Raw genomic sequence first — 25280 nt, forward strand, 5'->3', positions numbered from 1 at the left:
ATACCTCATGGTCCACGAAAAGAAGCAGCGCCTCTTCGCTTCCAACTCCTAAGATGAATCCTACACCACCTCAGAACTTGACGTGAGATTTGATCCTACCCTACACCAACGTCAAAGTCACGTTGAAATGATAAATGCCGACACTTGCCTAAATTTCGGTGTATGCCAAAAATTTGATCTGCATCACGTTGATAAATGAGGGCCACAGTGTACCGCTTTGCATGATTTAGGGCTAAATCTGTAGGAGCAGTCTCCAAATGTTTAACACTCAAATAACTGGATAATACAACAACAACACAACATATAAATGTAAGTTTTAAGCAATTGATAATAAAGGGCACATACAGGAGTGGCTGAGGGAGGAGGAGAGAATTTATTGTTCACTTCCCCTGCCCAGAATAAGCAGATGCATGTTCACACGTACATTCTGCGGTAAAGAGTGTTAGCTATACACATTGTGTGTGTGTGTGTGCGTGTGTCTGTGTGTGTGCGTGTGTGCGTGCGTGCGTGTGTGTGGAGAGAGAGAGAGAGAGAGAGAGAGAGAGAGAGAGAGAGAGAGAGAGAGAGAGAGAGAGAGAGAGAGAGTGTGTGCGTTCATATTAAAGTGTATCCAAAACTTGGGTGTAGCCGTGTTAAAGTCAGTCAGACCAGAACAGAACAGACAGCAGCTCACAGTCTATTGTGCAACAGTGAAGACCAATGTAGGACAACACAGATCTTGGACAAAGTGAGTAACATTACATTTAAACATAACATAATTAGAATACATTTTCGTGAAGAATTTGAGAACTCTTATCACAGAGTAAATATAAATAATAAAAAAATATATTTTATTTTTTCATTGAGCCCGAGGCCTGTCCCAGCCAGACTAATTAGCATACATTTTAGGCCTTACCCTAAATGTCGTTTTTGGGGCGGGTCGAGTCGGGTTCGGGCAGAATTTGAGTACCAGAATTCCCCTTTAACGTGAGTTACTTTTCCTCTGTGTGTTTCCTTCAGATGTCTGGGAGGCCAGGCAGATCCAGGAGGGCGAGGAACGCTGGAGGAGACAGAGAGGACAGGGTGGAGGAGGATGACGACTACGACGATGTAGACAATCCCACAGACCAAGGCTCACAGGAGGCTAAAGGAGGTCAAGGTACACAGCAACACACTTACACTGTCTGTCTCTCTGCTCACCGTTACTACAGCAGCTTGTCAGTAGCAGTAGCCAATGATTATAAGGGACGAGCCGCCATGTTGGACCGGTTCAGTGTAATTGTTCCGATGTCCCATTGTTCCGACATCTCATTAGTACGACGGTACCTAACCCTAACCTTAACCTTAAAGGGCCGATTCATACTCCACGTTTAGAGCCGAATTTATTTCGGTTCGGCTCTGTCCAAACTACAATATGACATCATTCAGAGGTTCAGGGGCTGTTTTTGTGACTCCCCGAACCGAACAGGAAATTCAGCTCTAAAAGTGGAGTATGAATCGGCCCTAACCCTAACCTCAGTAAAACTATGCCTAAACCTAAACCTTAACCCGAACCCTTACTGTATACTGAAGAAGTCCATAAAAACAAATCTTCTGACCTCCTGTTGGGCCACGGATGTTCTACAATATAGGAGCTATTAAAAAAGTTATTCTATTTTACCCTACTTTGAAGCATCTAATCTTCTCAAAGACCTTAATATGTATGAGCATCTGTGGCTCAATTGATACTTTTAGCTTACTGTAGCTTTATTACTGTAGCTTTAGGCTCAAACCCAACTGAAGGTCCTCTACTTTTATCTTTTATTTTTATAAAGATGGTGGATGACCGTGAAGTATGCGGTCTAACAGAGGTTGGACTCTCCTGCGATGCATAGTCCTCTCATACCACATCACACTCATGTTTTTATTCATCATATTTGTACTTTTAACCTTTATTTTATGAGGCCACCATCTGGTGGCCATTTAGAAGCAGTGCAACTACAACTTTGACTCAGTTTTTTTTAAGTGCCACTAATAGGCCAGAGCACCAGAGCATTAATTTGCCTTTTTAAATATCATAATATAATTGCACGTTGTAAGATAATTTATCTATTTGATATTTATATTAACTTTGTTGAAATGAAGCATTGAAGCTAATCGTATTAAAGTAGAACTCTACTGTACTATTATCCTCCAGTTGTCCAGAGAGCCATCATTGAGAGAAGCATCATCATAGCAGCAGCAGTGTGTCTTACAGCGCTGTGTGTTCTAGTAGCGCTGAGAACCACAGACAGGGTCATCAACTGTGAGTATCAGCTGGTCAAAGGTCAAATGAATGCTCTTACAACAGTAAAGTGATATCACTTTTGGTAGTGTGTGGATTCACTAGGACTTTATTTTACATGTTGACACTTTTTCCACTTAAAACACACCTGATCAGGAACTTTGGACCTCATTCACAAAGCTGTACTTAAGTTAAATGTCTATATTTTAGTGTAAGTAAAGACCAATGACGGATTCATGAAATGTGTACAACCTTGAGTTGTGTTTATACACGGGTTATTACATGCCTCACATCGCATCACTTGTTTACTTTGTCTTGACAAATGTTGGGCACAGAAAAATGTTGTTTGAGGTTTGGCACTACGGTAATTGATTTTGCATAATGAATAAGGTCATCTAAAGCTATGTTCAGATATGGATACTGTGACATTTTCGTTATTTAAATTAACATACTGTAAGCTGCCGGCATGGGCCAAGTTCTCACATGCTCTATTTTCCACTACAGTTTGCGGTTTCTACCGTTCTCAATTTTGGCAGAATAGTCGAGTACAGAACTTATTACTCATGTGAGATATGACAGTAAGCATGCAGACTAGGGATTTGGTGATGATGAGAGTTATCAATATAGCATCCATCCATGTGCAGGCTGGCAGATGCTGTAACTTAATCTGTTGAAATAAAAAAGGAAACAAATGGTTTTCTGCTGAGGAAACAGTTATAAAATAGACATTTAAGGCATATGTGATATGATCATCATTCATTATCAAGAGGATTAACAGAGGTGGATGTGCTGCTTTTCCTGCAGCCAAAACAAAACAGATCTTTGAGCAACAAATACTGAGCTATGGGAATACTGTATACATGAACACTCCTCTATTGTATTTTTGATGTACAAATATATATTGAATGCAAGTTACATTCAGAATGCAAGCTTTCCACACATATTCTTTATTGCACAGTAACAGCCGAGTCTCTGTCTATTGTACCATGTTGGTCCTTTGCAGATCATTCAGCAATTAAGGAGTTGCAGACAATCAACACCTTGACCCTGGAGAGAGACCACTGGAAGACAAGCTATGACAACATGACGCTGGAGAGAGACAACCTGTTAGAGAGAGCAGGTAAGAGATATTAAAAACCTTTCTGAAGGAAAACCTATTAGTCCATTATTATTGATGTTTTAAGTGTTGTCAGGGAAGTATGAAATAAGTAACTAAAATACATAAATAAATACATGTCTACCATCAACATAAATAGTTTTACCCTCAACTCATTCCCTGATCTAAAAGCTAGCACTGAGAACCACAGACAGGGTCTTGAACTGTGAGTATCAGCTGGTCAAAGGTCAAATGAATGCTCTTACAACAGTAAAATGATATCACTTTTGATGCGTGTGGATTCACTAGGACTTTATCTTACACGTTGAGACTTTTTTCACATAAAAACACACCTGATCAGGAACTTTGGACCTCATTCACAAAGCTCTACTTAGATGTCTATATTTTACCCTTGAGTTGCGTATACACAGGTGCATTACATGCCTCACATCACAACGTTTGTTTACTTTGTTTTGACAAATGGAACAGAAACATTTTGTTTGAGGTTTGGAACCACGGTAATTGATTTTGCATAATAAATAAGGTCATCTAAAGCTATGTTTAGATATGAATACTGTTACATTTTCGGTATACAAACTGACATACTGTAAGCTGCCTCACATGCTTCTCACATGCTCTATTTTCCTGTACAGTTTGTGGTTTGTACCGTTCTCATTTCTGGCAGTGGCAGAATAGTCGAGTACAGAAGTTGCTACTCATGTGATATATGACAGTAAGCATACAGACTATAGGGATTTGGTGATGATGAGAGTTATCAATATAGCATCCATCCATGTGCAGGCTGGCACATGCTGTAACTTAATCTGTTGAAATGAAAAAGGAAACAAATGGTTTTCTGCTGAGGAAACAGTTATAAAAGTGACCATTTAAGGCAGAATAATGTGATATGATCATCATTCATTATCAAGAGGATCACATGGGTTAACAGAGGTGGATGTGCTGCTTTTCCTGCAGCCTAAAATAACATGTTAATTAAATGCATCTTAATTAAAGCCATATTAAGTCCAGCTGTGCGGTGGTACGTCTTTCTCTCACAATTAAAGCGTGTTTGCTTTCCCAACAAAACAAAACAAAACAAAACAAGACAAAACAAAACAAAAAATAAACAAAAAAACAACGCCTCTGTTGCTCTACCACACTCAACCATCTCTCTCTCTCTCTCTCTCTCTCTCTCTCTCTCTCTCTCTCTCTCTCTCTATTGTCACATGTTGGTCCTTTGCAGATCATTCAGCCATTAAGGAGTTGCAGACAATCAACGCCTTGACCCTGGAGAGAGACCAATGGAAGACCAGCTATGACAACCTGTTAAAGACAACAGGTGAGAGAGATTACAAACCTTTCAGAAGGAAAATGTATTAGTCTATTATTATTATTGCTATTTTAATTAATGTCAGTGAAGTGCGAAAGGCATGAGTTCACAACAGCAGTTACACAGATCCAGTCTGCCATTCATTTCCAATGGAAGCTCAGTGACATGAAGATACAAAGTTGAGCTGATTTCAACTTCAGATACAAAGCTACAAATATGCTGTGTAGCTTTGTATCTTATCTGTTGTATCTGCCAGTGTGAACACAGCATTAAAGTTTATGAAATACTAAATTGTTATATTTGTTATAATTGTAAAAAAAATATTTTTTGTTAGCCCTATATATAAAAGGAAAAAATATAAATATAAAATATAAATAAATAGGTTCACCCTCCTTTATCCCTGACTACTTTTATGAACCACTTGAACCCTACCCTCTCTTTTCTGGAGAAGTCATAGGAACATACTGTACAGTGAAAATAGAAGATCTACAAGCTCACAACATATTGCATTGCAAAGCGTTGTGAGCATATAGATCAGCTGTTTTCGGTGAAGAGATGTGGTGTAGAGGGTAAAGGAGGGGTCCTAGCATAGAGCCCTGGGGGACCCCCGGTCAATGAATTACATAGGGTTTAAGTGATAACTAATCAACATGTTAGAATTGATCATCAGTGCATTGGAAATCCATCAGTAAAACTCCTGTTTGATGTTTAGCCCAGCTGTGTCCCAGTGGATGGAAGGGGTTTGGATGCAGCTGTTATTACAGATCTACTGAAGTGAAATCCTGGGAGGAACATAGAGAACTATGTCTGAAGACAGGAGCAGATCTGGTGATCATTGAGAGTGAAGAAGAACAGGTTAGTGTGTGTGTGTGTGTGTGTGTGTGTGTGTGTGTGTGTGTGTGTGTGTGTGTGTGTGTGTGTGTGTGTGTGTGTGTGTGTGTGTGTGTGTGTGCGTGCGTGCGTGCGTGCGTGCGTGCGTGCGTGCGTGCGTGCGCGCGCGCGTGCGTGTGTGTGTAATTCTGTGATTATAGTGCAAACCTGAACATATCAGAGAAGACTAATTATATTTCAATCATGTACAAATTATCAGGAATTCATCAGAGGATTGACCACTAGGGATCAGACTGGATCATGGATTGGTCTGAAAAGGACTGCTGGCAACTGGTCATGGGTCAATGGAACGCCATTAACAACATCACAGTGAGACATTTTACATTGGTTTCTATTGTCCTTCTATCAAAGTCACTGTATGTGAGAGACTGAGTGGATGTGGTTAATACACATCATGTTGTTTACTCTGCAGGTACTGGGCCAGTGGACAGCCTGAGAACCGTGAAGACAGGAACTGTGCAGGATACGTGTACAGTAGTGGAGGATGGGGGAATTATCTTTGTTCATCTGGATATGCAGGCTACGGTATCTGTGAGAAGTGATGTTTCTCTTGACGTCATTGATGAAACTCCAGCTTAGTGTTCTGCTTTGTCAAGTTAAACTGTAAAAAAAATACAATAATAACATTTGAATGTACAGAAGTACAAACGGTTGTAACATTACTCGCCTAAAACTGGATCTGTGGGAGGTAGGGGCAGAAGTTAATCGAACTAATCAATTTAATTTATTATAAAATATAGTCCATGATTGAAAATGTCTTAAAATAATCTATTCAAAATATATCCCACATTTTCTAATAATTGTGAAAATATTTATGACCTCAACAATTGGCTAATTCAGAGTGTGTAAAATAAAAGAATAAAATATGTTTTCAATGCGCTTCTCGATAATTTGAATAATTGAAAAGGTAACAATAAGTAAATAATCAATAGTTGTATCCCTGTGGTAAGAAGTGCTGTTTCTCTTAACCAGTGGTTGGAAAAGTACTCTTTGAATAAAAGTAACAATACTGCAATGCAAAAATACTCTGTTACAGTACATTTCCGGTAATCAAAATTGACTTCAATAAAAGTACAAAAGTATCGACATCAATTTAAATATACTTAAATTACCAAAAGTAAAAGTATTTACGTCTATAATGTGTAAAAGCCTTTTGAAAATAGCAAATCTACAAGCTCACAACTCATTGTGAAGTGAGCTTGTAGATTGGCTATTTTCAAATAGGCAAAGTTTAAATAGGGCTGAAGTGGTAAATGTGTGTTTTGTAATAATAATCCAAATCTACAAAGTAACTAAAGTTTTCAAATAATTGTAGTGGAGTAAAAGTACAATATTTGCCTCTGAGATATAGTGTAGTAAAAGTACAATTATAGGAAAATGGAAAAACAGATGAAACAGAAGCTTAATGTTCTGCTTTGTCAAGTTAAAAACTAAAACTAAACTATATTGCACAGAAGTACAATGATTTGTAATCACATTAATGCAAACCATCAAGTATTATGACATAATATATGTCACATTATATAGTTGTTTTTATGTGCTAATGAGATATTTAAATTCATAGAGCATTATTATGACTATTAACTAAGTGTGGAGGATACATTAACATCTTGTCACCTGTGATTCATATAGAATAATACATGTGATAATATAGGATATCATGGCTGTCGGGTGGAAACCTTCTACGTCCAAAACCACTGGTTTTCAGGTCAAAAAGAGCCTGTGTTCTGATGGATCCACTGTAGTTATTATTTAGACAGGAGCTCTGGTTAATACTTTTAAAATTCTTAAAAATAACAAAACTAGCACATTTATAAGCTCATGATGTGATGTGTTGTGAGCTTGTAGATCTTCTCAACTGTTCTTTATAGAGATTGGAATAATTCTCCCTATCGACACCACACACAACAAAAGTACAGGACATAAAAAATACATATACTTTTGTAGGGGGGAAATAAAGAACTGTGTGCCGTTAGTTTATTTTAATAAACAAACAAACAAAATACAATACAATACAATACAATGCATACAATATATTTTATTTACATTTACAGTGATGACATGTTGAATTATTTCACTCATTTTCTGATATACTGTATACATTTGGTATGCTTTGCTTTTTTTTATTGATACAGTCTTAGTTTAATAATTCTTTATTTTGGTAAATGTTGCATCTTCCAGGACAGAATGGCCAGAAGGCAGAAATTGTCTTGACAAAAGTCTGTCGGCATGTAAATAGTTCATCTCAGGAAATGTTAAACTTTGTAACTAAACTCCCAGGAGTGTTTTTCCCCCCTCCAAATCGGCCTCATGGTGGTGCTATAACCCATCACTTCAAGTTTCAACCTATAAATCTTGAACCATCAGATTTATAATAATAAATAAATAAATAAAACAATGGGTCATAACTCCCCATATAGGCTACTGCTACTCTCCATTTGAGCCTGACAAGGTTTTCTGCCATTTTGTGTTTCCTTCAGACACTTTTTCTTGATAAAGATGTACATTATTAGTCTTTTTGTATTCTGTTCTGATTGTCTATTATTGGCACTGCTTGCCATTGGGTATTTGCTCGGCTGGAAAAGATCAATGGGAACCTGTTGCCTTGTTTAAAAATAATAATAATATTAAGGTCAGAGCGTATCACAATTTGTGACACGCAAGCAACAAAATGTGAGCTTGTAAATCTGCTATTTTTGGGAGAAAAAAAAGTAGCCTATATATAGGCTATATTTCTAAGGCAAACATGTTCAACTCAAATATTTGCCTCGGGGGGTACCTGGAACTAAATATTTTTAGAAGGGGTCCACGGCCAAATGGACATGAAAAAGTTAGAAAACCAATGATAGGGCTATAGCAACATACCTTTTTATAATTGCTTAGATATAAGCTCAATAGTAATATAGCATGTACTGTATAGTAGCCAACACAGCTGTGGATTGTGATGTAGGGTTTGTCTGTGTGAATTCTCATCATAATGTCACTCTCATGTCAATAGTAAGGATTTGGGGTAAAAGCATGGTTTTGACGCGTTGGCACTCCCCAGCCGTGTTGTTTTTCAATGGCCCATCCACTGGAAGTGCTGTTCTCACTCCCAACTCATAATAGGTTGGCACGCCTGCTGAAAACATTTAAGCCTGCTTTTATACTTCATTGTACAATGCTGTCGCACAGCAAAAGTAGCCGATCTACAAGCAATTTCTCAATTTTACAAATTCTACACATTTTAAAATCTTGACACAATAGTGGTATCATGGTTAATCTAGTAGTCAAACCTTTACTTTACAAAATTTCTGCAACATAATTAATTCTTCACTTTCTTAAAATAATGGTCTTTTTTTTTTCTATATCTTTGCCTAAATCAGCTCTTCATAACACTGGCCACCTCTGGAAAAATATATATCCTTTATTGAAAAGGATCATGCTGTTCTCGCCTCTTTTAGTATAATGACCTACAGTATCTCAAGAGTGACATAACATGTGACTTGGGCAGTTTTTATCACATGGTCTGTCTGGAGTAAGTCAGTTACTCCATAAATAATTTGGCAAAATCAAAGGCAAAATAGAAATTGACCTAAGTAATGTAATCCTCTGTTACATACTGTAACAGAAGACAGATTTTTTATTTATTTAACATTGTAAACTTTTTGGATGAAATGAAAAGAATATAGTTTGTTTGTTATCAGTTTTTTCTGTTTACTGAAAGAAATGATGTAGGCCATTATTTTAAGAAGGTGATGTTATGCTGTTTCTATTTGTGTTGGTAGCTTTGCCTTTATTTCTTATCTTAATATACTGTTATTGTTAGCTGTTGAGGTTTTAAGTTCAATCATTTCACTGCCTGTGATGTTGTCACTGCTGTATTGAAAGTACATGTGATATAAAACCTTTGCTGTTATAGTCATTCATTAATAATGTGTTGTATTGCAACCAGGTTTATCATCAACTTGTAACCTGCAGTGGAGGTATTTAATAAATCTTTACTTGACAACAACATTGTTCAAGTCTATTAATTATTTGACTACTGTATGTGGTCCTCAAAGGTCCTTGATGGGGTTCCAGGGGGTCCCCAGGGAAATGTGTTAACATAGCATCACAGTCAGTTTAACCACTTTAACCCTTTACACAATGGCTGTTTGAAAAGAGCCGATCTACAAGTTCTACAAGGCCTCGCAGCACATTGTGATGTTGTAGATCTGCTTTGTTTTGATCATTTTAACAACACAAATCTTGTATTGGGGTTTCTGGTTCAAAATATTCTCACATGGGGGTCTGTGGCCTGCAGTAGATTAGAGATTATCACGATTGATTATGTGTGACGTTATAGAGTAGATCATGTATTCATTGATTATATTAATATCTAGGTCTTTATGATGATACTAATACTTGATAGTTAGGAGTCGAGAGGTCTTCAGTAGGCCTCAGTAACTATTGTTTTGGTAAAGCCTATCTTGTTATGGTACAGCTCGTTCCAGAGGCCTTGAAGCCACACAGTATAACTCTATAGTGTCTGACCATTCTTCTTGGCAGAACTCTTTTACCACTGCCCAGAGTGTTAATTGTACTTCTGTCCATGTTATCATGTTACATAAAACTTGACCACACCACCACCTAATATAATTGTCTTGTCTCCTCATTTTCTCATGATTATTGATTGATCTGAATTCCACCACAGGCCTAATGCATATGAAAAGGATTTTGATCCACTGGTCTATGATATAGTATTGAACTGGCTTATAGGTTGAAACAACTTTGTTTTTATTTAATTTATTTCACACTGGGAGGTTAATGATGGAAAAGTTTTGTTTTATTTTCCTTCCTCCTTTGTAACATGTTCTTTCACATCAGAACATTGTAATGATCATTAGACTCAAAGCAACAACCCCACCTATGTATCTCTCACACTCCCTCCTCAGTCAGAGTTTAGAGCTTGAATGAATGTAGAATTATGTGCAGGATGTCATTTGCATACAGATGTGAGGGGTTTATTTAATTGACTAAGATTTGTTTTAATACTTCATTTAAAAAAGAAAGACAAATCCTCTCTCTCACACATATGCCAGTGTGCCATGCAGTGATCACCCTCCCCTGTGCCCATGTTGGCACCTGTGACTAAGGTTTCCTATGGTCTAGCTCTAGCATATACCTAACATTAACTAATATAATAATAACATTGTATTCTCTACATTACAACATGGAGTTGTATTTACTTGATGCAGACCTAATGATATATGCTGATTCTACAGCATCAGCAGGGACGTGCAGAGAATGTTAGAGAGACAGGGGTTGACATTTCTAAAAGGGCCTTTTGGTGAAAACATCGAAAAAAGCAGACATCCAAGCTCACAACGTGTCGCGCTGCAACACGTCGTGAGCTTGGAGGTCGGCTACCTTCGTGCTTGATACCACACTGAACTAAGCATAATCAAGTCAGTACTGGAGATGGTGGGTAACCGCATGGATTTCTACACAGAGAGGGCAATTCTTTCAACAGGAGATGCTGCATTCAAGAGAGTTTGGACAAGGTAATTCTCTTGAAAGTTGCCTTCAGGTATGGCATGGAAAGAGGGCATTTGCATTTCTTTCACCAAAGTAAAAACAGCATTTATGGTATAGAAAGGGCACTTTTTACAGACAGATAAAAGGGCAGGGGCTCAAGCCCCCTTTGATCTCTATGTGTGCACGTGCCTGAGCATCAGGAGAGAGAGAGAGAGAGAGAGAGAGAGAGAGAGAGAGAGAGAGAGAGAGAGAGAGAGAGGACAGGCAGGGAGGAGAGAAACACACAGACTTATTATATTCAAGATGTGACAATAGCTGATATACAACCGGAATGTGTCTCGTTTTAATATATATATATATATATATTAACATACCGATCGACTATTTTCAAATACCCTACAGTAGTACTGTATATAGTTAAACTGATCTTGATGCCATTAACGAATATCAATACATGTTGGGTAATTAACCCATGAAGACCTGAAAAAATACCTACAAATATTCTTCTAGATCCTAATGGTTTTCTGAAAAACATGTTTATTTATCTGTGGTGATAAAAGTTTTTAATGTCAAGGACCCCTAGAATTAACCCTTAGAATTAAGAGTGTCCAAACGGAACCAAATGGACCTGTGAGGGTCCATTTCAGGTCCATTTGGTTCCATTTGTTACACACTCAGAGTTACACACATGTAAGGGTCCATTTGGGACCCCCTCAAGGAACCCTGAGGGTCCCTGGACCCCACTTTGAGAACCATGACATAAAGTGAAGTTGGCTTGTGGGTTCTACACACAGATACACCATCTCTGTTGCACTTTCCCCTGCTGGTGTAGAACACTACACCACAGTCACTCTAGTAGTGAGAGTTTCACAATTACAATGACTTAACCTGTATGTGAACAGTGGAATTATGGGATGTCTCACTAACATACAGCACACAACAGAGATAAAGCCTAATAAAACCATAGGCGGACTTTGCCATTTGCCCTAGGGGGGGGCAGTCTTGAGCAACATGTCAATTGTCAACTCCTCAGCACAACGTTATTTGGAAGCACACCACAGCTCTCAGCCCAACGATGACTGCACGTCTTAATCATAGTATTCATATGATATTGGTGAACACAACACAAGGTATAGAAAAGAAAGATCTCACAACAACATATGGCTGCTCATCCAGACCATGATGTTTACTGTAACAAATAAAACAAATACAATTTACTGTGCCAGACTCTGCCACCATTATTCCATATACAATAATACAGCGATCCAACACAGTTATAGACCACTATCTGGCAGGCACACAGCCTACATACACATACAGTATTATTAACATGAGCACACAACTGTCTGAAGCACAGCCTATATCAACACATCAGTAGCCTACTCACTGAGTGAACCAAATTATGCACAGAGCGCAGCCGTGCACGCACGCACACGCCCACAGACAGACAGACAGACAGACAGACAGACACACACACACACACACACACACACACACACACACACACACACACACACACACACACACACACACACACACACACACACACACACACACACACACACAGTACAGTTAACAGTATACAGCCGGCTGTAAGTCATATTGAGTGCAGGGCTGCAGGCGTTTACTTCACCTAGTGTAGAAGTAAACGCCTGTTATACATCCACAATCTTCTCAGGCGACAACTTTGCTGTTAAGTCATCCTCAATGTTCAGAATAGCAAGTGAGGTAAACCTTGATTCTCCCATTGTTGAGCGCAGCCAACATCGAATCCTCCTCATGGCAGAGAAACTCCTCTCTGTGGTAGCAGATCCAATTGGCAGAGTTAGTGCCAACTGTAGCATCTTGAACAGATTGGGATAGCTGTCCTTTTTAACTGTCTTTTTAAGATGGCCAAGGTCAAGTGAAACTGTTGTGCTTGAAGAGGCAGCCGAGGCTTTCACCAGATCCATCTCTGCTCCAAGCAGGACAGGATGGATTTTCAGTGGCTGTGCATATCTTTCTAGGAGAGGTTCGACTCCGTTCTTGTCACATTTAAACACTGCTGCACATGCCTGTGCAAGTTCTATTGACTCCCCCGTGAACCGCCTGTCAAGTTCGGCGATCAGAGAATCCAATACGGGCAGATAAAGGTGTTGGCGAAATGTGTCACTCTCTGTCACACTCTGACTCACTTCTGTGACTGTCTCACTTTCATCATCCATTTCGCGTTGGCCCAAAGCAGAGCAGTATAATCAGAGAGTGGTGTCACCGCGGGGTCAGAAACAGCGCTGGTCACGTGGTTCATTGTCACTTTACACCTCATAGACTTCAATGCATTTTGTAAACTTCCGGTTGGCCGTTTGTCACTATACGCCAATAGATATGTGCGTAGAAGACCTAGCCGGGCAGATAACAGAAATAATCGTTCACTTGCGGATACAAGCACCAAAATTGGCACACATACTCCTTAGGGATTGCTCTTTTCATAAAACCATCTGGCCAAACAAAATTTCAAGATGGCGGCCATTTTTCAAGATGGCCGCCATTGAATATACAGTAATCTTGCATTCCGCAACAAAATACCATAGACCTGTCCTATTTGAATGATCTTGGTGTCAAATCATACATTTTTCACTATGTAGAATCCAAATTTGGACCCATGGACTTACTCACTGGCTTCCTTGTACCATATATCAGTCCCGGAATCCTAATATTCTGCTAAATTAGAGGTTTGTGTTATGTCTGACTCGGGTAAAATGGGTGGTAGTGTATATCTTAGTATTGTTAGAGGTTTATAGATTATAGTGTGTATGTGTATGTGTGTGTGTGTGTGTGGGGGGGGGGGTGGTAATGTAGTAATGTAGTAACTCAACAGAGCGGATTTCACTGCACAGCGGCTGACGCGGCTAAAATGCATGGTAGATACAATAGCGCCGTGGGATCACTCTTTGTCTAGTCTCTATTCTTTGACCTTTTCGACTTGGGTAACCCTGCCAGGAGTACAAGACTCCTGCCGACATAGCTCTGGGGGTCATGGAGACACGCAAACTGCCTCACCACGATAAGGTGATGATCTCGTCGAGGCAGGAGCTCGTTTTCTTTTTGTCTTTTATTTTTTTTTATTTTTATTTTTTTTAAGTTTTTTCTATCTAGGGCCTAGGCAGTATAGTACAATGGTATAGTAGGCCTAGACTACAACGCTTCTAAACCTCGCACCTGCAGCTGCACAGTGCCGTGCAGGTCAGACCAAAGCGGTAGCATTTGCATCGACTGCAGCATTCCAACTTGCATCCACACTTGGTCAGCTGCTGGCAACTCTCTGCAATGGGTGGGAGCTCAGTCCAATCAATCTGCCACAGATCTCCTTTCTTGGTCCAGCCCCAGTTGTCAGGAGTCTGCATTTCTGGTTGACATACTGTTGACTGACTCCAGATGCAGGCCGCTTGATAGGAAGCGCGCTTCACATGTTGCTTCAGTGCTGCTTGCGTTGGAGGAATGGCTTCGTATGGCCTCTGCTTCCGAGCAAACAAGTACAACCTCGCATCATTGACACCTTCAGCTGTGCTGGATCGGTCGTACATCATGACCACAAACTTCAGGTTTTCAGGTCTTCATCTTCCACTACAGGTGGGTAATGGCTGAGTTTGCTGAAGACCCCGGAAGCCTCATCACAAACATTCCAGGTTTGCCACGCAGACTTCTTCCCCTTTCCGCGGAATGCTGAAACAACATCGCAGCCAGTGAAGGCATGGAAGAAGAGCATCCCTTTGCTCTTTTCTGCAAGAGTGCAACACAGGTCATGAACAGTCTTTGGCCAAAGGCAACCCACAACTGCTGCAGACCGAGCTCCTGAAGTGCCTGCAGAACACTGACTGCGATGACAACAACATCTGTGTCGTTGGCTTTGACCATGATGACCTTGCTGCCTGCTTCTGTGGCATGCCTGGCATGCACAAAGATCTGTGTGTCCGCTTCTTCGTGACTGCATGGTGCATGTTTACCGGCCATCTAGTCTGAAAGCTGAAACTAGATCGAAGCGTGGACATGGGGTGAGACGCAGGGTGACAGGCTTGGTCAAAATTCCTTCAAAATGGCAAAACTTTATGAGAGAAAATGACAACAAAGCTGAGCTATTCAACTTTCTGGCTGATAAGATAGCATGTGTGGCCTCACCAAATGTGGTCATTGTGACCAAGGAAGAAGATGCTCTCAGCAACAGCACTATCAATCTGGCTGGGGTGGCACCATGCAGTCACGAAGAAGCGGACACGCGGATCTTTGTGCATGCCAGGCATGCCACAGAAGCAGGCAGCAAGGTCATCATGGTCAAAGCCAACGACACAGATGTTGTTGTCATCGCAGTCAGTGTTCTGCAGGCACTTCAGGAGCTCGGTCTGCAGCAGTTGTGGGTTGCCTTTGGCCAAAGACAGAACTTAAAGTGGATTCCTGTTCATGACCTGTGTTGCGCTCTTGCAGAAAAGAGCAAAGGGATGCTCTTCTTCCATGCCTTCACTGGCTGCGATGTTGTTTCAGCATTCCGCGGAAAGGGGAAGAAGTCTGCGTGGCAAACCTGGATTATTTGTGATGAGGCTTCCGGTGTCTTCAGCAAACTCAGCCATTACCCACCTGTAGTGGATGATGAAGACCTGAAAACCTGAAGTTTGTGGTCATGATGTACGACCGATCCAGCACAGCTGAAGGTGTCAATGATGCGAGGTTGGACTTGTTTGCTCGGAAGCAGAGGTCATACGAAGCCATTCCTCCAACGCAAGCAGCACTGAAGCAACATGTGAAGCGCGCTTCCTATCAAGGGGCCTGCATCTGGAGTTAAGCCCTTTGCACACAGGCGCGTTTAACCGCACGGATAAAACGGACAATTTCACTTTTTAAAAAGAAAACAATGATTCTCTATGACCTCATGCACACCGGCTCCGAATTAGCCGTGCGACGAGTGGCTGCCGCCGTGCGTTTTTTTCTCGATCGAACCCAGTTCGATTCGTGCGTCTTGTCGCATGCGATAAAAAACTCATCACTCATTTTAAGACTCCTTTTTGGATCCGCAGCGCCGATTCCGCACACCAAATCCAATGCGTTTTATTCATGCCGCAAACGAAAAAAACGCAACTGTCCTGTGTGCAAAGGGCTTTAGTCAACAGTATGTCAACCAGAAATGCAGACTCCTGACAACTGGGGCTGGACCAAGAAAGGAGATCTGTGGCAGATTGATTGGACTGAGCTCCCACCCATTGCAGAGAGTTGCCAGCAGCTGACCAAGTGTGGATGCAAGTTGGAATGCTGCAGTCGATGCAAATGCTACCGCTTTGGTCTGACCTGCACGGCACTGTGCAGCTGCAGGTGCAAGGTTTAGAAGCGTTGTAGTCTAGGCCTACTATACCATTGTACTATACTGCCTAGGCCCTAGATAGAAAAAACGTAAAAAAAGAAAAAATGAATAAAAAAAAAAAGAAAAGACAAAAAAAAAACGAACTCCTGCCTCGACGGGATCATCACCTTATCGTGGTGAGGCAGTTTGCGTGTCTCCATGACCCCCAGAGCTATGTCGGCAGGAGTCTTGTACTCCTGGCAGGGTTACCCAAGTCGAAAAGGTCGAAGAATAGAGACTAGACAAAGAGTGATCCCACGGCGCTATTATATCTACCATGCATTTTGGCCGCGTCAGCCGCTGTGCATTGAAATCCGCTTTGTTGAGTTACTACATTACTACATTACCCCCCCCCCCCCCCCCCCCCACACACACACACACACATATACACATACACACTATAAACCTCTAACAATACTAAGATATACACTACAACCTATTTTACCTGAGTCAGACATAACAAAAACCTCTAATTTAGCAGAATATTAAGATTCCGGGACTGATATATGGTACAAGGAAGCCATTGAGTAAGTCCATGGGTCCAAATTTGGATTCTACATAGTGATAAATGTATGATTTGACACCAAAATCATTCAAATAGGACAAGTCTATGGGATTTTATTGCGGAATGCAAGATTACTGTATATTCAATGGCGGCCATCATGAAAATAGGCCGCCATCTTGATTTTTTTTTTGGCCAGATGGTTTTCTGAAAAGAGCAATGCCTAAGGAGTATGTGTGCCAATTTTGGTGCTTGTATCCGCAAGTGAACGATTCACCTGTAATATGCACTTTATCTGCCTCGCTAACCTGGCCCCATGAAGTGAACGGGAGTGACGCAACTCTCCATTCTAGGGCTCTGGCCCAAAGTAGACGTTATCAGGAAACCCGACAGGGAGGAGGGGGGTCGAGTCACTCGAGTGGTCCGTTTTTGTTTGGCTGCAGTTGGGCCAGGGGCAGGGGCTGCTACTGCTTCAGCATCCTCCTCAGTTACAGTCACCGCCGCGGCCGCCACGTCTTTCACGTTGTCCTCGCTGAACTTTATCACTGATTCCCACACCGTGCTCCACGTATCAGTGTCTGCCTGCCTCAGAGATTTGAAGTGAGCTTTTAGATTTTCGGTCTGTGCTGCAGCCTCGCAGAGCGTGGAGTTGCTGGACTGCAGGGCCTTGTGTGTAACGTGGATCACACGCAGTATATCCTCAAATAAAACGAGACATGCAATGAATGACATTCTTGTCATGTGTTCATATAGGCCAGTGGCATCAACAGCCCATCTCCCTCCCTCATCACTAATGTCTTTTAGGCACCCAGTGATAGCAGAGTAGTGGGTTTTAACTGCATGCACGGCTCTCCACTTACATGCCCATCTCGTCTCACTGGGCTGTACCATTTCCTTTTTTTTCATGTGCAGTGATTTCTGGATTTCAATAAATTTATGGTGATTTGACGGTTGTGCAAATACAGAGTAGACCCTACAGTTTATCAATAACGTTCAGGAATGTTTTCACGCTGCGATTGACAGTGCTACACTCTACAAGCACCAGATTTAGTTTGTGTGCCAAGCAGTGAATATAAGCTGCGTAGGGATAGGTCTCTTTGATGCGCTGCTGTACTCCTGACAGGTGCCCCGACATTACAGAGGCACCATCGTAACTCTGTGCAACAATTGGGATGTTTTTGAGACCACCCATCTCCAGTCCTGTGTTTATAGCGTCCACGATCCCAGCCGCATCACGAGATGCTGAACAGTCAAGGAAACACAGAAAACGCTCCTTGATTTCAAGCTGCTCTGTGTATCTTAAACAAATTGACAACTGTTCCGTTTTGGAGGACCTGGCCTCGTCTGCCATAATAGAAAAAAAAAAACAGTATCCTGCTCAGTTTTTGCAATGTCTATGTGGCCGGCTAGGTGTGAACTAGTGGGGCCACCGTAGCACTACCGGCATGCCCCACATCCGCATTCCTTTCAATGAGGGTTAGTATTTAAATGCTCAGCCGGCAGCACAGACACAAACGCTGGGTGGTGTCGGCTGCAGGGCTTCGTGACCTGTTTTATGTGTTTATTTCCCTACACAGGGGTGAGTAAAAGTTGTTTTTATGTTTGTTGTATTTAGACTGTTTAAATCAGTATGTAATATGTTGTGTTTGTACTCACCCAGGTTGAGTGCAGTGCTGTGAGGTGACGAGCCATGTCTCCTGTTGCACTAAAGGGACGTTGATCAAACGAGTCCATGGTTCCCATTGTCCATGGGGATAATATGATTCGGAATCAAGGTACATAGATGGTTGTGCTTGATTCCTGTTGATCCCTTGATTTCTTAGTTTTATTTGGTTGTAAACTAAAATGTGTTTTTATTCCCATAGATTGTTGAGTCACCACTGCTGTTAGTAGAATTTTGTTTTGTTTGAGCCATTTCTTGTATTTAATATTTGTTTTCTTCCAAACGCAACAAATAACCTACCTTAAGCTGCTGGGCACCAGAGGAACAGCCAGGCTGGCTTCACGGGGTCACCATAAAGGACACTAATAGCCCACTACTAGTAAGGCTTTGTGTGAACGCGATCACCTTTTTGGCACGGTGTCGCTTTATTTCTTCTCTTGCATGCGTTGTGTGTGTGTGTGATGTGTTGATTTCTTCTTTAGCTTGGCCTTGGGTGTTGAGTTAATTTTACCCTTTTTTGGCTTAGCACCTCCTGTGAAGCAGTTCTGTTTGCTCCCTCCAGCCAGTAGCTAAAGTCTATATTGTTTATTTATTTGATTATATCGCTTGATATTGAATGTATTAGCACACTGAGTTCTTATTCTTGACTGTTATACTATTGTCTTGCATTACTTTTTAATTAATAATTTAATAAACTTCCATGTGTTTGGGGGAAAAATCATGTCTCGGGTCTCGTTGTTCTGAACATGCATATGGGGAACCCAGCTTACAGAAACTATAGTACATTCTTTAATTTCCTTGAGGTGGCGTTGTCTGGTAAATTGACATTTGAGAGTAAATGCAAAACTGCACCAGGTCACAATCTGGCGTTTGTCGGCAGGTTTCAACGAGACATGATTTTTTTTTTTTTGTTAATTCTGTTAATTTCTGTAATCCTGCCTCTACACATCAACCAGCCCCTCCCGGTGAAGTCCCTAGACCATCTGCGGTTATGCGTCCTGCAGCCCCTCCCTGTGAAGTCCCTGGACGGTCTGCAGTGATGAGCCCTCCTGCCCCCATGTATCCACGGGCCCTCCCTGTGAAGTGACTATTCGAAGGTCTGCCCGTGAGACAGCGGGCAGACATTCTAACCTTCACCACTTACCTGTGAAATTAGGGGGTGGGGCATTCCAGGTGCCCATTGTGAGCAGTGCCGCTACGTCAGTTTTGTTTAGGCCATGGTTTTAGGTCTGTATTAGGTCACAATCTGGCGTTTGTCGGCAGGTTTCAACGAGACATGATTTTTTTTTTGTTAATTCTGTTTTATTTTATTGTGTTGAAATGGCTCAAAATTTGTTTGTTTGAAATAGTTAGTTTGATTTAACAAAACAGCAGTTGGTGTCCTGGGTGACCATCTTGTACAAAGGACATCAGAAGTGTCGGCTATGGAGGAAGAAGTCCAGGAGCTGAGGGCCTTGGTGCGCGAACTACAGGCTGACAAGGTACAGCTGCTGGTTGAACGGGAGATGGCAGAGATTAAAAACATTTTAAAACGACAGCAAGAGCAGCTAAATACACTTGTACAAGGCCTCCTTGCATTACAGTCGGTCTCTAAGCCTTGTCAGCCAGCCTCTAGAAACTTCAAGTCTCGCTTTTCACGGCCAGTGGTGTGCTGGCGTTGCCAGCTACCAGGTCATCTTGCCAGGGAATGTGACGGTGCTTGAGTTGCCAAAGTGAGCCGGCAGCCGCGGGGGTGCCAGCTTGGTGGACGAGGTGGCCCCCCGAGACATTGCCAGCTTCTGGCGAAGACCCCCAACCTTCATCAGGTTGTCAACCCCCCTAGGCCAGGTGATTTTGGTTACATCATTGCACCACAGAAGGACCTGTCCCGGGTACCTCGGGTCAATCGCGGCATGCTCAAGCCTGTGCCAGGGTTTGGTCCTGTGTCTCAACGACTGAACCAGAGGGCCTGTGGTCGGAGGGACGATGAGGAAGATGAGGGGGTATATATTATGGTGGGCCCTGCTCATTCCCCAAGATCAGGTCCAGAGGTTGCCCGGGCCAGCGACACTCTCCCCACTGGTCCATTGGTGGTGAGCCCTCCGCCTGCCTCTACACATCAACCAGCCCCTCCCGGTGAAGTCCCTAGACCATCTGCGGTTATGCGTCCTGCAGCCCCTCCCTGTGAAGTCCCTGGACGGTCTGCAGTGATGAGCCCTCCTGCCCCCATGTATCCACGGGCCCTCCCTGTGAAGTGACTATTCGAAGGTCTGCCCGTGAGACAGCGGGCAGACATTCTAACCTTCACCACTTACCTGTGAAATTAGGGGGTGGGGCATTCCAGGTGCCCATTGTGAGCAGTGCCGCTACGTCAGTTTTGTTTAGGCCATGGTTTTAGGTCTGTATTGTCCGGGACGACAATAAAAAGAAAACGGGGGTATATGTGGCCGGCTAGGTGTGGACTAGTGGGGCCACCGTAGCACTACCGGCATGCCCCACATCCGCATTCCTTTCAATGAGGGTTAGTATTTAAATGCTCAGCCGGCAGCACAGACACAAACGCTGGGTGGTGTCGGCTGCAGGGCTTCGTGACCTGTTTTATGTGTTTATTTCCCTACACAGGGGTGAGTAAAAGTTGTTTTTATGTTTGTTGTATTTAGACTGTTTAAATCAGTATGTAATATGTTGTGTTTATACTCACCCAGGTTGAGTGCAGTGCTGTGAGGTGACGAGCCATGTCTCCTGTTGCACTAAAGGGACGTTGATCAAACGAGTCCATGGTTCCCATTGTCCATGGGGATAATATGATTCGGAATCAAGGTACATAGATGGTTGTGCTTGATTCCTGTTGATCCCTTGATTTCTTAGTTTTATTTGTTTGTAAACTAAAATGTGTTTTTATTCCCATAGATTGTTGAGTCACCACTGCTGTTAGAATTTTGTTTTGTTTGAGCCATTTCTTGTATTTAATATTTGTTTTCTTCCAAACGCAACAAATAACCTACTTAAAGCTGCTGGGCACCAGAGGAACAGCCAGGCTGGCTTCACGGGGTCACCATAAAGGACACTAATAGCCCACTACTAGTAAGGCTTTGTGTGAACGCGATCACCTTTTTGGCACGGTGTCGCTTTATTTCTTCTCTTGCATGCGTTGTGTGTGTGTGTGATGTGTTGATTTCTTCTTTAGCTTGGCCTTGGGTGTTGAGTTAATTTTACCCTTTTTTGGCTTAGCACCTCCTGTGAAGCAGTTCTGTTTGCTCCCTCCAGCCAGTAGCTAAAGTCTATATTGTTTATTTATTTGATTATATCGCTTGATATTGAATGTATTAGCACACTGAGTTCTTATTCTTGACTGTTATACTATTGTCTTGCATTACCTTTTAATTAATAATTTAATAAACTTCCATGTGTTTGGGGGAAAAATCATGTCTCGGTCTCGTTGTTCTGAACATGCATATGGGGAACCCATCTTACAGAAACTATAGTACATTCTTTAATTTCCTCGATTTCCTCGAGGTGGCGTTGTCTGGTAAATTGACATTTGAGAGTAAATGCAAAACTGCAAAACTGCACCAGGTCACATCTACATAAACCAAATTAGCACATATTTCAATTATTTCGTTCTGGAATTTTGGACATGTAGAATTAAAATAGTTTGACTGCATGCTTTCAAAATCAGAATCATATTTAGAATACCAGCTGCAAAACTCACGAAAATTGCCCTTTGAGTCTGACTCTTCCCCTCCCTGTGTCCACGGAAAGGCAATCCAAGTTTAGACAACAGACAACAGACATCAACCACTTTGCACAAATAAGATCTGTTCTTCTCAACAGTAGCTTTATGACTATCTGATAGTTTCTCGCTCTTTTTAAAGTTGTCCCATTTAATGATGCAGTTCTTATGGCCTTCAGATATTGCGTGTTTGTCCAGTTTAGAGCCCAGCTTACTCCAGTCACTCACTCCATCCTTACGAAATTAATCCTTCACGTTGCTGTCGTTCTGGAACTGCCGGCAGGGAAAACAAAAGACGGCGTCCTTTGCAATAGAATATTCCATCCATGGGTGCTTATTGTAATAAATGGTGGAAAAGGATCTTCTGCTTTTTCCAATCATTTTTTGGGGGAATTCAGATAGAACGGGTTGCTTGGGACCGCAGTGTTTTTCCCCAAGATCATCCACCGAAGGCCCCGCGGCCTCATCCACTCTGATGGTGAAAGCGTCGCTTCTTTCTTATGTCTTTTTTTTTTTTAATAAGGTTTTGTGTTAAGTTAAATATATATATATTCTGATTGATTGGACCAGGGGGGTCCCCACATGATATTCGGGTGGTCCCCAGATGACGGTGCACTAAAAGAATCAGCCTGTGAGTTTAAATGACGTACTAGAATAAAATACAAACTATAAAGGGCCCGAACAATATACAGTCTCATGCAACCAACTCATATTTTGGCACTACCGTACTCTAGGATTGGCACTATCTTATTCTAGCATGTAACTGATGACGTAAAGCTAAAAGAGAGAAGTGTTCAATGCAAATGTATGGCATGGGCAGGCAGGCGTGCATGCATGAGTGGATGGCTGAGAGAATGCTTTTTTGGTGGCTTGATACTTAATACTTGCCGAGTTGCCGTTCACAATGCCCTACATATGCATCTATTTCTGTGCCCCTGTGTTTTAGAAACCTACAGACCACTTCCTGTGTGTATTCTACGTATGTGTAGTATGTGTAGACCTATGTGTGTTAATATGTGCGTATGTGGGTGGGTTTGGTGCAAGTACTAGACTGCTTCCTTTCTGCACTGTGCATGTTGGGTCTGGTTGAGAAACATCATTATAATGTTCAAGGTTAAAGGTGTCTTACATAAAGAGTAAGTAAAAATCCTGTTTTGGTTTCTCAGACAGTAGCAGCAGCAATAATAGGCTAATAATTGCTCCAGGGGTCCAACTGTGCCCTTGAAGGCGCTAGTGTAAAAAAAAAAAAAAAAAAAGCAAACAAAGATTGGTGAAGAAATTGTGAAAATAGCAGATCTACATCGCCACAAGATGTAGATACGGCTACTTTCACTATTTTAAAAGAAAGGGCAAGATATGGCCTATCGTACCCATGTCAGGCATCACAGTATTCAGAGCCAGTTGTCGGCCCTTGCCGGTATCAACTTGTATCAGTATTAACTTGATGTTCAGTGCACAGTAGGCTACAGCAAGGTGTGTGTGTGTGTGTGTGTGTGTGTGTGTGTGTGTGTGTGTGTGTGTGTGTGTGTGTGTGTGTGTGTGTGTGTGTGTGTGTGTGTGTGTGTGTGTGTGTGTGTGTGTGTGTGTGTGTTCGTTGGTTCAGCGCAGAGGCAGGCTAGACTCCTCCCTCCCTAACGTTTCCATAAACTTCACTTGAAAGTGAATAAATGTAAGTCTTAATGATAGAACAGATATTCATAGTCATAGTTGTAGTTAGAAACATGCATATAGAGCTTGGTGTGGATGGCCTGTTACAGCACATGCTATTCAATGTAAAACAGGTTCACTGCCCTGGTCAATGGATGATTATGATGTGATGAAGAGACAGGTATAGTTTTTCAATATGGCCATCAGTCAGACAAAATACGTATTATACATGTAACAATGCACTTGTATTTTACTTTCTGTAGCACATATAATGTGAGCAGGATGTGAGGAGCTGTGGTGTGGGTTAAACGCTTCCTGTTTCCTGTCGTGAGACAAAGGCTCGACAAGCTCTTATTGACCACATGCTGATGTTCACAGTTATTGTTTGTCACTAGAGATGTTACCGATCAATCGGCAATGGATCGGATCGGGCCGATCAAAGCGTGATCGGCGATAATCGGTGGTTTTGATCAAAAGGTAAATTCACCGATCCGATCCGATCGGTGCATCCGATCAACCAGCCGTTCATTATGCCCACTTGGGGCCATTTTGGGGTATTGATTTCCACAGTGCTATGATAATAAATACATAGTAAATAACTATAAGGCAAATATGTAAATTAATTCATGAGTGAATTAATTAATTAAAGTTAAAACGGATCGGTGATTGATCGGTGATTGATCGGTATCGGGTGATCAAACTTTTGTGATCGGTGCTCGGTTCCAAAAAACCTGATCGGACCATCCCTATTTGTCACATCAATCACATTGATAGTTATCATTATCATGTAGAACAGTATTCCCCAAACTTTTTAGGTTGTGACCCAAAAGAGAAAATATAAACTAGTGAAAATAGCAGCTCTAGAAGCTACGTCTTCATTATATATGTTTTATTCATGGAATTTCTTACATTTGTTTGTTTGTTTGTGTATAATATTATAATTTATTTTATTATTAAAAGAAATCTAGATATTTTCTTAATGCAGGAAAAATAAATGGGGATTTTACTCGAGTCGTGATCCATAAAAAATGGTCTGTGACCCACAAACGGGTCCTGGCCCTTTGTTTGGGAAACAGTGATGTAGAATGCCACTATTTGGATTTTAAACTGTCTATAATCGGATTCAAAATCAGAATTACTCCATTGACTTGAATAATATTGATTTTTTTTTCTTTTTTTGAGTACAGCATTATAATTAGTTAATATAAAAAAAGGGGTGTCAAACGGATAACAAAAAAGCCAGAGGCTTGTTTCCATTGTGATCCACTAAAGGTTCAACACTCAAATAACTGGACAAAACAACAATGTGACAACAACATAACAAATGTCAGTT

General features: G+C 41.5%; 1 protein-coding gene across 1 annotated transcript; it reads left to right on the forward strand.

The window, feature by feature from the left end:
• Positions 1–647: 647 nt before the first annotated feature.
• LOC308296752 (uncharacterized protein) lies at positions 648–6101 on the forward strand (the record flags this gene model as incomplete). Its single annotated transcript, XM_080740079.1, has 8 exons — positions 648–727; positions 1000–1138; positions 2156–2263; positions 3246–3362; positions 4582–4677; positions 5381–5523; positions 5759–5868; positions 5972–6101. Exons 2-8 carry the CDS (start codon positions 1000–1002, stop codon positions 6099–6101), a joined length of 843 nt encoding a protein of 280 aa, XP_080596205.1. The 5' UTR covers positions 648–727.
• Positions 6102–25280: the final 19179 nt, after the last annotated feature.

Source organism: Nannobrachium achirus (assembly GCF_963921795.1).
Source record: "Nannobrachium achirus genome assembly, chromosome: 2".
In the NCBI taxonomy this organism is placed as follows: Eukaryota; Metazoa; Chordata; class Actinopteri; order Myctophiformes; family Myctophidae; genus Nannobrachium; species Nannobrachium achirus.